At 36.4% G+C, this 13,994-nt stretch overlaps 1 protein-coding gene and 1 long non-coding RNA gene across 2 annotated transcripts; one reads left to right on the plus strand and one right to left on the minus strand.

Moving 5' to 3' along the window:
- Positions 1-465: 465 nt before the first annotated feature.
- On the plus strand, positions 466-7,441 carry LOC147852961 (uncharacterized). Its single transcript, XM_087333537.1, has 14 exons — positions 466-630; positions 1,175-1,261; positions 2,241-2,318; positions 2,399-2,542; positions 2,829-2,906; positions 3,906-3,983; positions 4,142-4,195; positions 4,279-4,382; positions 4,504-4,582; positions 4,757-4,828; positions 5,654-5,746; positions 6,175-6,417; positions 6,509-6,586; positions 6,680-7,441. The coding sequence occupies exons 1-14, from the start codon at positions 487-489 to the stop codon at positions 7,082-7,084; spliced, it is 1,737 nt and encodes a 578-aa protein (XP_087189663.1). The 5' UTR covers positions 466-486; the 3' UTR covers positions 7,085-7,441.
- A 2,228-nt stretch (positions 7,442-9,669) lies between these two features.
- LOC147852962 (uncharacterized) lies at positions 9,670-11,704 on the minus strand. Its single transcript, XR_015531245.1, has 3 exons — positions 11,530-11,704; positions 10,066-10,237; positions 9,670-9,943 (listed from the first exon to the last, which is right to left on the minus strand). It is a non-coding gene; the product is annotated as an uncharacterized LOC147852962 (long non-coding RNA).
- Between the last annotated feature and the right edge of the window lie 2,290 nt (positions 11,705-13,994).

A 13,994-nucleotide genomic window follows, 5' to 3' on the forward strand; every position in this document is an offset into this window, starting at 1 on the left:
TTTGAAAATTGACCTCACAAAACCACCGTGGTTTTACCGGTTAAATGGCTTAACGGTTTCGTAGTTGGGTTGGGTTAAGTTCAGGTTTCAAACAATTTAAACGGTTCGGTTTTGACCCTCTCGAACCGGAACCGTTGCAGATTGCTAGACACGAGAGTTAGAAAGTATGGAAACCAGGAAAGCAGAAAATCAGAAAGCAGGAAAGCAGAAAAGCAGAAAAGCAGAATCAAAACGTCGTGGGGTTACTACTACAATTCCAAAACGCAAACCGGCAGAGCATTCTCGCGCAGGCAGGCGCCCCTCCATTCCTCCTCCTGCAGATCATTTGCTCTCTCCTCGCTTTCGCCATCTCACCTGCTTCTCCCACACACAGGGAAGCGCCTTCTTCCCTTCCTCTCATCAAAAAACCTTTCTTTTCCTCCGCCACTCCCTGTCTGCAGACTAAATTGAAGTCGATCTTCCTTCCGCACTCCATTTTCATTTCCTATGGGGCCGAAAGACTTGGAACGCAGTGGCGTTTCGGAGGTGGTCCCTGGAAAGCTCTACTTTGCTGTGCTTCAACGTCCTGACGATCTCAAAGCGAATTGGCTTCCAGGACCTGCAATCTGCTTTAGCATCGACAATGAACTGGTATTGCATATATGTGTGTGTGTGTGTATATATATATATGTTATGAAAGATCATGATTTTTCCTGTTTGCTATGAAGTGTTTTTCAACTATACACTGTTACACTCTCCATACTATCACACTGTTTCAGCGTTGGCCATTTGAAGTTTTTCTTCCTTCCATTTTTGTTGTCCAAAAGAAGAAATCTGTTTTCATGAAGCATTCTCAAATTTCTTTGCTGTTGACAGTGAACTGGTATGATCACATTTTATTTCTTTCATTCTTTTTCCTGCTCCAAATCTTCGATGTTTGATGAAGCCAATCATGATGTGCCATAATTATGATCATTGTTTGATGAAGCCAATCATTGATTTGTGATTACAAGCGAACTGGTATGGTCAAGTCTTTTTCACTATTGACAATGACCATGTTTGGAATTTTTTGTCCTTTTCTTTGTTTTTGAAAAATTGCGTGCACAACATCCCCCTGTCAGTCATTTCAGGTCTGTATAGGTCAAAAGATCATTCATTATTTCGATATAAATAATTTCATAAACTGTTTTTGCAGGTATATGAACCATTCTATGCTGATTTTGGACCACTCAATCTTGCATGCACTTACCACTTCTGTATGAAACTAAGCAGTATTCTGCAGGTAAGCCCTTTGCCATACACATTCTAATCTCAACAGTGACTCAACCATACAATCCATAGGTACCCCAGGTATCCTAATTCTCAATGCTTAGTAGAATTTCTATCTCATCAGTTATGCATTTAATGTCATGGAATCCTTTGTTTCTTATGTATCTAACTTGTCATACATCACAAGCTTTCTCATGTTGACGCTCTTTGTGTCCCCAATCTTCTGGATTTTCTTTCTTTTAGAATTTTGGCAAGTAAAATTGTGTTAGCAATAGAGATGCTTGTAGTTTCCTAGATCACAATTACAATACACGCAAGCAAATATGGTATATAGGGATAACCATTATTAGAACTTCACATTTCTTCGTCAGCATTTCAAATACCACTAAAGATGGAGATATCTGTTATCTAGGTTTTCTTGTGCTACCTCGCAAAAGTATACCATAAACCTAGAAATGTGCTGCCGCTGCATAAATCTGTCACATGCATCATGTTTCAGGAAATAATAAATCCTCTTCTATGTCCCATGTCTATGTATCAAAATAGTGTAGACTTCAAAATGGAGCCATATGGGTTTCAATATCAAATGATTTTGCTGTTAAAGTCTTTGCCTAATAGTCTATAAATAACCTATGTATCAAAAGAGCTTAGGCTTCAAAATGGAGCCATATGTGTTTCAATATCAAATGAGTTTGCGATTAAAGTCTTTGCTTAATAGTCTATAAATAAAAACTGTATTATTTGCCCATGTGCATAAGGATTGTGAATATAAGTCTTCTTCTGTAACCTTCCATTGATGCTCTCCTGGGATGATGAGACTGAAGGAAATTTCCAATAATTGATTCTACCACAAATTATCCATGCAGATACAAGTAGCCTAAAATTCTTTGCATGGATCTTGGTGACTTATTTAAATGGAATTTAGCAGATATGAGCTTATTAGTTTATAAAGGTTTGGTCTAATTTTTTGTTGCACTTGGAAATCTCTACAGGAAGGTGAGCTACATGGACGCTGTATATGCTTTTGTTCTAGTTCAGATCCTAAAAAGAAGCCCAATGCAGCAGTTTTGGTAAACATTTCTCCCATGTTGCAACCTTAAGAGTCTTGAACGATTATTCTATTTTATAATATAATTTGCCATTTTTGCAGCTTGGAGCTTATTTGGTGCTATGTGAAGGATGGGATGTGGAAACATCATATGCTCCTTTGTCTGAATTTGAGCCATTTCTTCCATTCCGTGACCCTACATGTGGAGTTTCAACCTACCATCTTTCTGTTCTGGATTGCATCAAGGTATAAGTCTGTTACATTTTTCTCATCAAAAGTTTAAATATATTAGGTTTGAGGAGAATCTACTTATCTATATTGCAACATGGTTTATTTAAGCTTGCTATTTTAGTGGCTCATGTAGCAATTCAATATTACCACTATTCAATATCGTTTTGTTGCTCACATATCTCTTTGTCAATTTTATATCTTCCTGTATTTCGGTCAACCATGCAATATAGGCTCCGTGATTACATATCTAACAAAAAATCCCTCTTAGTCATTCTTGATTTATTAGGCTTAATGTTTTTAGGCGGTAGCTAAAGGCAAAAAAATCGGCTGGATAGATTTCAGTAATTTCAATGTGAAAGAGTATGAATATTTTGAGCAGGTGAATTTTTTAGTTTGTTTGTTTAATTTGTAAAGGTTAAAATATAGCCCAATTTATTGAGAGTGATTTTCATCTAGTAAACAAATATGTAAGACTAGAAGTGTTATGTGGTCTTACCAAAGTGAGCTCCAAGGAAAAAGAAAATGTTAAATTAACTTTATAAATCAATATATTGAGAGGTTGAAAGAAAGTAATGGGTGCTTTAACTTGAAATGTTCAACAATCCACGGTCTCTTGGCCATGAATATTAGCATATATGGCATCTGTCTATGATGTGTTGAGATTCGGTTATGTTGTTTCACTTGATCATTTCTTGGAGGTGAAAAGCTTCCTGGTGAAACAATGTGCCCTAGGCTGGCTGAACAGAATGAACTATAGAATTATTAAGACCCCCATCATCCAATTTTCCAATGTCATGGACATCCAATTTCCTATTTGCAAGGCATGTATCCATCAGCCTAGCATGTTTCAAGCATATTCATTTCTAGTTTGTCACTGTAAATTAAGTTCTTCATCAAATGTTTTGTATCTTCTCCTTACCTGTTCGTGTCTACTGTGACAATCCTCTTGACCAGGTAATCCATAAACTTCAAACTTCCCAGAGTTAAATGTGAGTGGCTACAGCCATTTTTCCGGTTTTTCCTCTATGGAATTACGGACTTCTAGTCTTTTGAAATGTGATAAGAGGAACCATTGACATGTCTCTAGTTACTGCACTGGAATTGAAGCAATTCAAGAAATTTTATTTCCTGATATCAAAGCTTTTTGTAAACATATGCTAATAGTTGGGGTGGTCTTTATTGGATGTCCATATTTATCCTACGAAGAAGTCATTGTATCATTAACCTGACCAACCCTTAGGCGCTTATGGGCTTCTAAGACGGAAATATTCAGCACTCTTGAGTATGCTGGTAACATGGTCGATTGATGATTATCTTCAAATTGTTTTATACTTCTTTCTCCTATAGTAACTAAAGCCGCAAAGTGGTTATTGTACAGGTTGAGAATGGAGACCTGAACTGGATTGTTCCCAACAAAATAGTGGCATTCAGTGGTCCAGGCGCAAGGCGTACTGAGGTCGTTTGGGAGTATCTCCCTACAAGTTTTTTGCACCGTTAACCTGGCAGGAATTGTAGTCAGGGTTCATGATTTTTGAGTTTTTTTAGTTGAGTAAATCTAATCTGCTTTTCACCTGGAAATATCTTCATTAACTTGGAATTTATGTTTTCTTATAGGTCAGTGGATACCGAACTCTTGTTCCTGAAGACTATGTACCCTACTTTAAGCAGGTTGGAGCGTGAACTTTGAGAATCCTATATATCTCATAGTAAATGGATCATTACCATGCTCATGAGGCTCCTGATATTTTTAGGCAAACGTCACCACTGTCATACGACTTAATAAAAGACTTTATGATCGGCGACGGTTTACAGAGCATGGCCTAACTCATCATGATCTTTACTTTCCTGATGGCAGGTAGGCATATAGGTGAAATAAGACAAAGCTATAAATGATTGACTTTGGATCTAAATATTTTTACCCAAGACACCTGGATTTACACATTACTTAAGTACAAATGCCAATTTTTATTTTGCAGTTGTCCTCCAGAACGGATAGTGCAGCGCTTTCTAGAAATTCTGGAGGAGAGTCCAGGTTCTGTGGCTGTCCACTGTAAGGTAGGTTGTCAAGTTTTATATTATTGGGTCTTTCACTAGTCATAAGAGATCTGCTAAGGTATGAAATTACCTAAATGTGGTCAGCTTAGAAATGAAATGCTGCGCTTCACTATTTGTTTTCTTTGTGTCTGTTTCTTCTTATATTTGCTTAAAAATGTACTTTATTGGGACCAGGCAGGCTTAGGAAGGACTGGTGTATTGATTGGCTGTTATTTGATGAAAAACTTCCGGTTTACTGCTAATGAGGTTTGTTTCAAACTTCTGTTGCTGTAATGAGGTTTAAAATTCAGTAACCGATAATTCTCCTATCAATTTAGTTGTCTTTAAACTATGGTGATAATATTGATCATCATCCTTCATAAAGTTGGATTAGCATCCTATTATGTTAGACAGTATTAAGGTCATTGAATTGTTTCTATACAGTAATATAGATGCATCTTTTCTCAAAAAGGGGATGTCTGTCAGGTTACAAGTCATCCCTGCATTCAGAAGATTCTCACAAAAGGAACATAATGAGTAGCATCCAGGTGTTCATACTCCCATAAGTGAATAGTTGGACTTTCCCAAAAAGATGGCCAGTGAATATCACATCTATAGATATTACGATGTAACTTGTAGTTTCTCTCAAGAGAATTTATTTTGTTTTGTCTTGCCTAGATGTTTTAAACATCTGAGCTTAAATTCAAATATTGAATTCACTGACATTGTGCAAGCTTATTCTTAATCGTATCTATTGTCCCTGCTGCTATTGATTAACATTACAGGTCTCTATAATTATAAAAGCAAATGATTTGAAAACGTTTCCTATATCCTTATGGCCTTTTTCCTGTAAAAAGGAGTCATTTATGACATCTTTAGATGGTTTATATAGAAGCTGTCAAAAGACAAGATTCAGTTTTAATTTGTTTTTGTTGATGATACATTAGCCAAAAGAGCTCTTTGATTTAAATGAAGCCTTTCAATATCTTTGTCTTAAGAGCAAGATGCATTCTGCATCAAAAATTTAGATTAAGTGCTTGATGTAAGAAACTTTGGAGTGTTTTGACTCTGGTATATTTTGCAAGGGTGTAGGCGATAGGCTACCTTCGCATAGTAAGGCCTGGAAGTGTGATTGGACCCCAACAACACTTCTTACGGGACATGCAATCTCGTATGTGGAAAATGGTATGCTAATTTATAATTTGTTGTCTGGTTGAGAACTAACTAATATTTTCACAACCTTGAAAAGTTAATACTTGGTATTCATAGAACTTCTACACATGTTTAATGGTATTGTATCTATTTAAAAGAAAGTATCTCTTTTAGCTTAATACCTGGGTACATTGCAATGCCCATGCTCTGTACTAAAAACGTGGTATTAATAGCTGTGATGGTCAAGATCAGCCCAGAAAAGAGGGAAAGTATTTGCTTGAGGAGAAATATTCATGCTTCGATTGAATGATTCAATCCTAAAATTGTTCTCATGCACTGAGGAATAGCACACTATCGTCTCAGACTTCCACACTGTTAAAATGGTCAAAATAAAATTGACATTTATGCGCATTTGTTTATAATAAAATCCTCAAGAATGGATGTGTCTATGTTTGGTGCAGGGTGATGCATTAAGGCGTCAAAGATCCGAACTCAATCGAAATAGCAGGATTTATGCTTCTCCTCCCATTACTCAAGATGGTCATTCAACAGCGCCTGATCCAACTTCAAGTCTTACATCCCCACTAGCAGCATTAACACTAGACAGAACCCAAGTTTGTAAGACAAATACTGTGGGTATCAGAGGTCACTGCATCAACTCCCATGGAAAAAGAGGGAGTGCACGGCATGTGGATTGCTCAAATGTGAGTGTAAATGGGTGTTTCTTTCTATTAAACTAATAACATAAAGATTCTGGCTGGAAGAAATATAGAGCTTATATATAACTGATTTCAGCAGAATTCTGGAGGTCTAACGTCATCATCCTTGGGCGTCAAAAACAACTTGCTAAAGGAAATAGGAGACAAGTTTGAGGTAATAATAGTTTTTTGATATCATCAAACAACTGTAGAATACTTACTGTTTGAATTTCAATATGTCATTGAAAGGCTTGAAATTATGCTACAGATGGAAGCAAACAATGAGTACAGAAGAAGCTATTCCCAAGATGGCATGCAATCTCGTCCAACTATATACCAACGTTCAGCTCGTCCTGTCGTATCAAGAGGATCAACGAATCTATCTTCATCAGTAGATGTGTGGGACCAAAATCGGAGGCCATCATCTGGAACTGAACCTTCTATTGGTTGTCATTACAGTTTAAGACCCCGGTCTTCTTCAACGCAACCTAATAATGCAGATATCCGTAGTGTTGTAAAAAATAAAGATGTTATAAAACCTCAAGTAGTGGAAGGAGTCTGTACTCAAAGAACTCTCAATGCCGCGGGACAGCCAAGGAAAGTAGTAGTACCTATTTCTCATGATGGAATCAAAGATACTTCTCCAAGAAGACGAAGATCTAGTTCTCCATAGAGATTTACTGAAAGTCAAGGATAGTTGATAGTTGTGGATTGTAAGAAACACTGAAATCCCATTGAGATACATGGATTAACACGAGGCAGATTTTCTCTTGGAAGGATTTCTGAGGAAGTAATAAATCAAAGTTTTTTCTGGACACGGATACTGAATACTCGTCCAGATTCCAAAGAGTGAAAGCTGTCTTCCACATAATTAATCATGTACATTCCTACATTTGGACCATTCCATGTAATTGCACATGATTACTGTAACAAAGGCCTCGTGGCAACTCAACTTGTATATTATTTTTGAGTGGGACATGGAAGTTATGATATGATTTTGACAAATGGAAAAGGATATTAAATAAATTAACATGGTTATTGATCTTTTAAAGGTGTTGTCCAATGGATTGACAATCTATTGACCTTGTAATGAGGTTTCCCAATAAAGAAACGTGTTGTTACAAATTGTGTATCTACTACTCTGGCGGTCAATATACATATTGATTGTATTGTGATCTATAATCTTTGTTGAACCGGGTTTCTCAAAGGTATTGTGTGATAGTTTTACATTTGACCCAGTCTTATTTGACCTTGTAATGAGGTTTCCCAATAAAAAACTTGTCGTTACAAATTTTGTATCTACTACTTTGGCAGTTGACATAAATATTGATTGTATCGTGATGTATAATCTTTGTTGAACCGGGTTTCTCAAAGGTATTGTGTGATAGTTTTACATTTGACCTAGTCTTACGCATTTCTCCATATGAGAATTCCATCTCAAAGGTATTGTGTGATAGTTTTATATTTGACCCAGTCATAGGCATTTCTCCATATGAGAATTCCATCTCAAAGGTATTGTGTGATAGTTTTATATTTGACCCAATCATAGGCATTTCTCCATATGGGAAGTCCATCATTAACCACAATAATGAAGGTATGGGCATTGCAATGAGAGAAGAGGTGTTAGGACAAAAGTGATGAGAGTGGTTGGCTAGCCTTAAACAAGTTCGAGGGTTTGAGTACCATACTTTGATACAATGCTCTGCCTTTGATCATATTTGATGATGCTTTCCATGCATCCTCGACCAAGCCCAATCCTTGCACGAATTTCTCTCACCACCACAATGTGCACTCTCGATTGCAACATTCATAAAGTTCTTGACACAAAGAGTTCATTTTCCCATGTATCACATAAAATGTAATATTTCTGGTCTCATAGGTCATATTTGACCTCCAAAGACGATAATAGAATCTATGTATCATTTTGTCAACCAATGTACCACTAAAACTTACAATCCATAAATAATGTGTTTATGTGTGGGTGAATCCTTACAATATTTGTGTTAAGGGGTGTGTCTAGAGGAAAGTGTCAAGGTAAAACACAACATCGTGACACCTTAATGTTGAAGAAATAGTGAGAATTTGTGGGTTTCAATGCCCAAACAACTGAATCTAATTTCTTTTCGTTTTTGTGTTTTAGATGTGATCTAATTTCCTACACAATTCTAACAATGCATAGCGGATTCAAGTTAACTTCATTAAACATTTTCCTTTGGCATCTTCTTATTGAGAACGTCTCTCCATTTCATAATGATTGCATCTTATTTAGCCTCAAGGCTCATCATACCTTCCCTTTGTAAGTATATCGTTTTTCCTTCATACAATGCATGGCTAGATTCAACATATAATGAATGACTCTTAACGCAATGCGAGTTTCAGAAAAAGCAAGTTCTACACTTACCTTTTCGAAGACAAAACAATGTTCGGAAAAGTAATTGCTTACACTTCTGAGATAAAACTAAACCACTGTTTGTTTTGTTCTGAAGATTAACTGCTTATATTTCACCAAAGCTCAGAAGACGTTTGATTTTTGCTACTTTTTTATAGGAACCTTGTTTGTATAAATAAATTGTGAAGCAATGACAGAGAAACATTCCTGAGCAGAGTATATAACCCTATTTGAAGGGCACTGAAACCTTACACAATCAGCTTGCAAAAAACTTAATTTAGCACAATTACAACCACAGTAATTGGCATCACCACCACCGGTATCTTGGGAGGTAATGATAATGATGTCCACGGACTACTGATCTAGATTCTAAACACTACACCCTGCTGATGCACAATGATCAAAGGGTTTACACAAACGATTTGTTCACCGACTTAAATTTATTCAGTGCACAAAACTCTTTAACACTGATCTGTAGGAGACGCATCATGAATTAAGAAAATCAGAAAATCTAAAATCATGAATTAAAGAGTATTTTACTGCTCAATCAGAAAATCTAAAATCTAAACCCCAACGATGCACAAGATTCAGGTTCACATGAACAATTACTAATCATCAATTCTTTAAAAAATTTGATATACTAAACACTAACTATAATTTCCATATCTTTCTCATTCACAGGACTTACTTATCTCAAGTTTAATTCACACTTGCAATTAGTTCAATGATACATTCACTGTGCTTATCACAACTTAATAGGAAAACTGCAGATAAAAGTTTAGTAATATCATTGGCATAGATTCATATTTGATGCTTGAACTACGTTATAATAGTTTACTGGTAGAAAGTTTACGATCTAAAAAGCGAGATTAGAACCTAGAATCTTGAGTATTTAGCAGCAGTTTTTTAAAACAAAATAGATTACAACCAAAAGGAATCAAATGAATCCAGCCTGGTCTGCATTCAGCATATTTATCTTTTATGACAGGTTCAGTTCCAGAGTGAAACAATTGTGTCTTTTAAACAGAGATCCAAAGCCATTCAACCCAAAAAACAAACAATTACACAGAAACACGAAGTGTCGCCCTCTTTGACCGTTAAAAGATAGCATCAAGCAAACAGCAGCAACACAAAGCTGCAAGACTGCCACAAAACACAAAGTAACAAACATATCAGAAAACAATATCTCATAATTGCAACCCATAAAGCAGCAAACATATGGAGACAATGGGGTACCATAGGTCAGATAAAGACGTAGAACTTACCATCCTTCAAGAAGACCAGTATCACGTTGTGGATTTTGTTGTGGAGGATAAGCTTGAGGAGGATATCCTTGTGGAGGATAACCTTGTGGAGGATAGCCTTGTGGAGGATAGCCTTGTGGAGGATATCCCTGTGGTGGATAACCTTGTGGAGGATATCCCTGTGGCGGGTAGCCTGAAAATTAAAGATATACGAATCAACAATCTAATATAATCTTTTTGAGGAAAAAGCAAAAACTAGGATCAAGCAAAGATGATGATTACAATCATCTTATTCATGCCAGATATTTCATGTTGAAAGTCAGACTTATATCACAGAAACGTAGAGAATCTATAAGCATCATCAAATTCTGCAGAAATGTTGCACATGAGGGGCGTTTATGAGAGGTAAGGGAAAGTTTTTCAAAACGATTCTTCGCAAACTAAAATACTGAAGTTATTATATCAGACCTATGATTTGCCCCAATCTAATGTGCGCTTACATCAGATGAGGTCAAATAAACTCTGGAAATCAAGTATTAAGGACCACGCATAAAACGAAAGCCCACTCCATTGATAAGAAATATGTAATGAGACGCATTCTCTCTCTACTGTAATCGATTAACATTATTGGTGTAAGCTATCAAACCTAGAAACAGTTGACGCAGTCATTAACTATTGCCCAATTAACATCTCTACATTTCTTTTATCGTATTAGTGGTACGCTATTCATGCTATCAATTGAAGGTCGTGGTTGAATTCTGACTTTAAACCAACGATACTGAAACTACTTCCACTCAAGAACACGATTAACAAATTTGAACACACTTTCACCGGATGTGGAAATATGAAGCACTCCAGAGTGTTCATTCCTCTCTCTCTCTCTCTCTCTCATCAAACAAAGAAATTTATTATCATTCCTGGATCAAGCAGTTAGCAAGAAAGGTGTTCACTATTATCTCTCCCTCGAGAACAAACAGGAAAATTTATATTATTCTTGGGCTAGATTAGATGTAAGAAAGATGTTCATTCCTCCCTTTTCTCTCTCTCAACATTCATGATCATTTCTGGAATCGATGTAAGACAGATGTTTATCTCTCTCTCTCTCTCTCTCTCTCTCTCTCTCTCTCGTGGAAAATAAGAAATTTAGACGGATATATATAGTTGGAGCATTATGCGTCGGAAACATAGAAGTATACAGAAACATTATGTCCATGAAAAAGTATATTATGGATGTTCTCGAATGCAGAGAGAACATCTCTCTCTCTTTCTCTCTCGGATAACTAGAAATAATAATGATCCAGATGCAAAATGTTTGTGAGAATTTCAGTCTCTTTCACACAGATCTGCATCGGTTCCAACATTCTAATTTCGAACTCGAAGATACACGAGCGCGGAGGACAAAACAACCATTCCATCGAAAGAAGGATTTAAATTTTTTTTTTTAAAAAGGCTTGGAAGGGAATGTAGACGTTTCCTGTGACATACCTTGAACAGGAGGAGCCATGACTGGAGGCTTATCTTGGTAGTAAGCCATATACACACGCTAGCAGCAGCAGACAGACAGACAGACAGAGATTAGATGAGGAACAGTGGCGGAGGAAATGGCGAAGGAAGGAAGGAAGGAAGAATGAAATGGCGGAAGGGAAGGGAAGGGGGAGGGAGTAAAAGGGTGCAGAAATGTGGGTTTCAACGGTTCAACGCCATAGCCGCGCACCATCCCCATCCCCACCCCCGCAGACCGTATGCGTATGTGTATACGTATACATATACGTATACGTATGTGTATAGGTATGCGTATGTGTATGTGTAATGTGTATGTGTATGTGTATGTTAGAATTTATATGTGTATGTGTAATGTGTATGTTAGAATTTGTATGTGTATGTGTATGTTAGAATTTGTATGTGTATGTGTATGTGTATGTGTATGTGTATTTGTATGTTAGAATTTGTATGTGTATGTGTATTTGTATTTGTATGTTAGAATTTGTATGTGTATGTGTATGTGTATGTGTAATGTGTAATGTGTAATGTGTAATGTGTAATGTGTATGTTTGTATGTGTATGTGTATGTGTATGTGTGTGTGTAATGTGTAATGTGTATGTTTGTATGAGTATGTTTATGTTAGAATTTGAATGTATGTGTATGTGTAAGAAAGAGTCTTCGGATGCATGGCCCCACTCACATTTGGGAATGAGAGCGGGACTTGTCGTGACATTGAAGCGTTTTTCACAAGAGAGAGAGAGAGAGAGAGAGAGAGAGAGAGAGAGAGAGAGAGAGAGAGAGAGAGAGAGAGAGATTATTATCGTCTTCGCAAGTCAAATATGACCTATGAGACCAGAAATATGACATTTTCACGTAATACATGTGAAAGAGACACAAAGAGAGGAGAGGGGTGCGTCTTGACTTTGTTTGCCTTTTGGAGTCATAATTGTGATGGATGTGTCGCTTTATCCCACCACTATTTGGAGAGGGAGAGATATACATGAGAAAGACTTTAGCAACCAATCGGCCCATAGTTGTGTTTAATTTTAGTACCACAATTGTGAAATGGCTCGGTCATTTTGACTCAATACAACACCACAATGTGGGATGCTAGTTTTGGGGAGAAGTGGTTATATTGTGATAAATATGTGTGAATGAATGTAAGGATGTGAATCTATGGCCTTGAGTTTATTTGCCAAAACATAACAGCTTACCATTATAGTAGGTTTATTACATAAATAATTTGGTGACCTTTCAATATCATCATTCATTATATATGAACTACCTGCCACATATGATCTCATGTTGACTCTCGAGTTATTATACATTTTTGTGGGAGTAACATAATTCGGTTCATTTTGAAATGGGTATGTTGGGCCCCTTGATATTGATGAATATTAGCTTTTTGGAAAGTTCTACATGTTTCGACTCATGAATATTTTGTTCATACCAGCAACAATTCAATTTCATTGTAGGCCTTTAACTCGTATTCTAACCAGACTTTGCACATAATCCATATTTCATCTGCGATTTAAAAAAAAAAAAACAAATACAAGTCATCAACATTCCTGGCGAAAAAATTGTCCAGAAATGATTGCATAGTTGTTTAGAGTTTTTTCACTAGTTTGGCCAATCGCATATTTGCTTGTTAGTTTTATAACCCTAAACAAGAGAAGGTCAATACCTCATAACTTAGAAGAAGTGATTAGTTGGCAAAATACTTTCCATTAACTATGTGAGATGAAGTGATATGATTATTTTAGAGTTTGGTATGTCAAACAACCATTAAGAAACTTGTGCAATCGAATATATAGGAAGGATCCTTCTATAATGCTAGGAAGAGGAATGTCAACGTTTATAATATGCAACTCACAATGGATGTGAAAGTCAATTGGACTTGAGTTTTGGCATCTAAAGATGACATCATTAGATTGGACATTTTTAGGAGGAAGTTGTCTAGCCTAATATTGAGCCTCAAATGAAGCACTAAGAACTTGCCTTGAAGACTTTGTAATGTATGTGGTATGTTGTTATAGGCACAAGCTCACATACCAATTATATAGCTAATTTTCAAGAGTTAAGGGTTGGATACTTGGGAAACTAGTTATCCTAGGGACTCGACAAATCCACAAAGGACCTATGCCACAAGAACTCATGGTGTTTCAGTATCCTTCGGTGCCGCGTGATATAAAGGAGACTAGCTAACAATCGGCAACGGTTCGGTTTGAACCGAACCGAACCGTGAAACTGCGGTTTAACGGCTTAACGGTTTCAACGGTTTGGTTTGGTTTGGGTTTGGTTTCAACAGTAAAAAACCGTGGTTTAAACAGTTTATTTTATTTCATTTTTTTTAAAATTTAAAAATTCTAAAAAAAAAATTTAAAATTTAAAATTTTGATTTTTAACAATCTTTTCATTTTTACACCTTATTATCACATTTTAGGAACATCTTAAAAAATTTTAAAAT

This window comes from Azolla caroliniana, unplaced genomic scaffold, assembly GCF_043228905.1.
Source record: "Azolla caroliniana isolate FFs.n. ecotype wild unplaced genomic scaffold, voAzoCaro1.0.p SCAF_17, whole genome shotgun sequence".
Taxonomy (NCBI): Eukaryota; Viridiplantae; Streptophyta; class Polypodiopsida; order Salviniales; family Salviniaceae; genus Azolla; species Azolla caroliniana.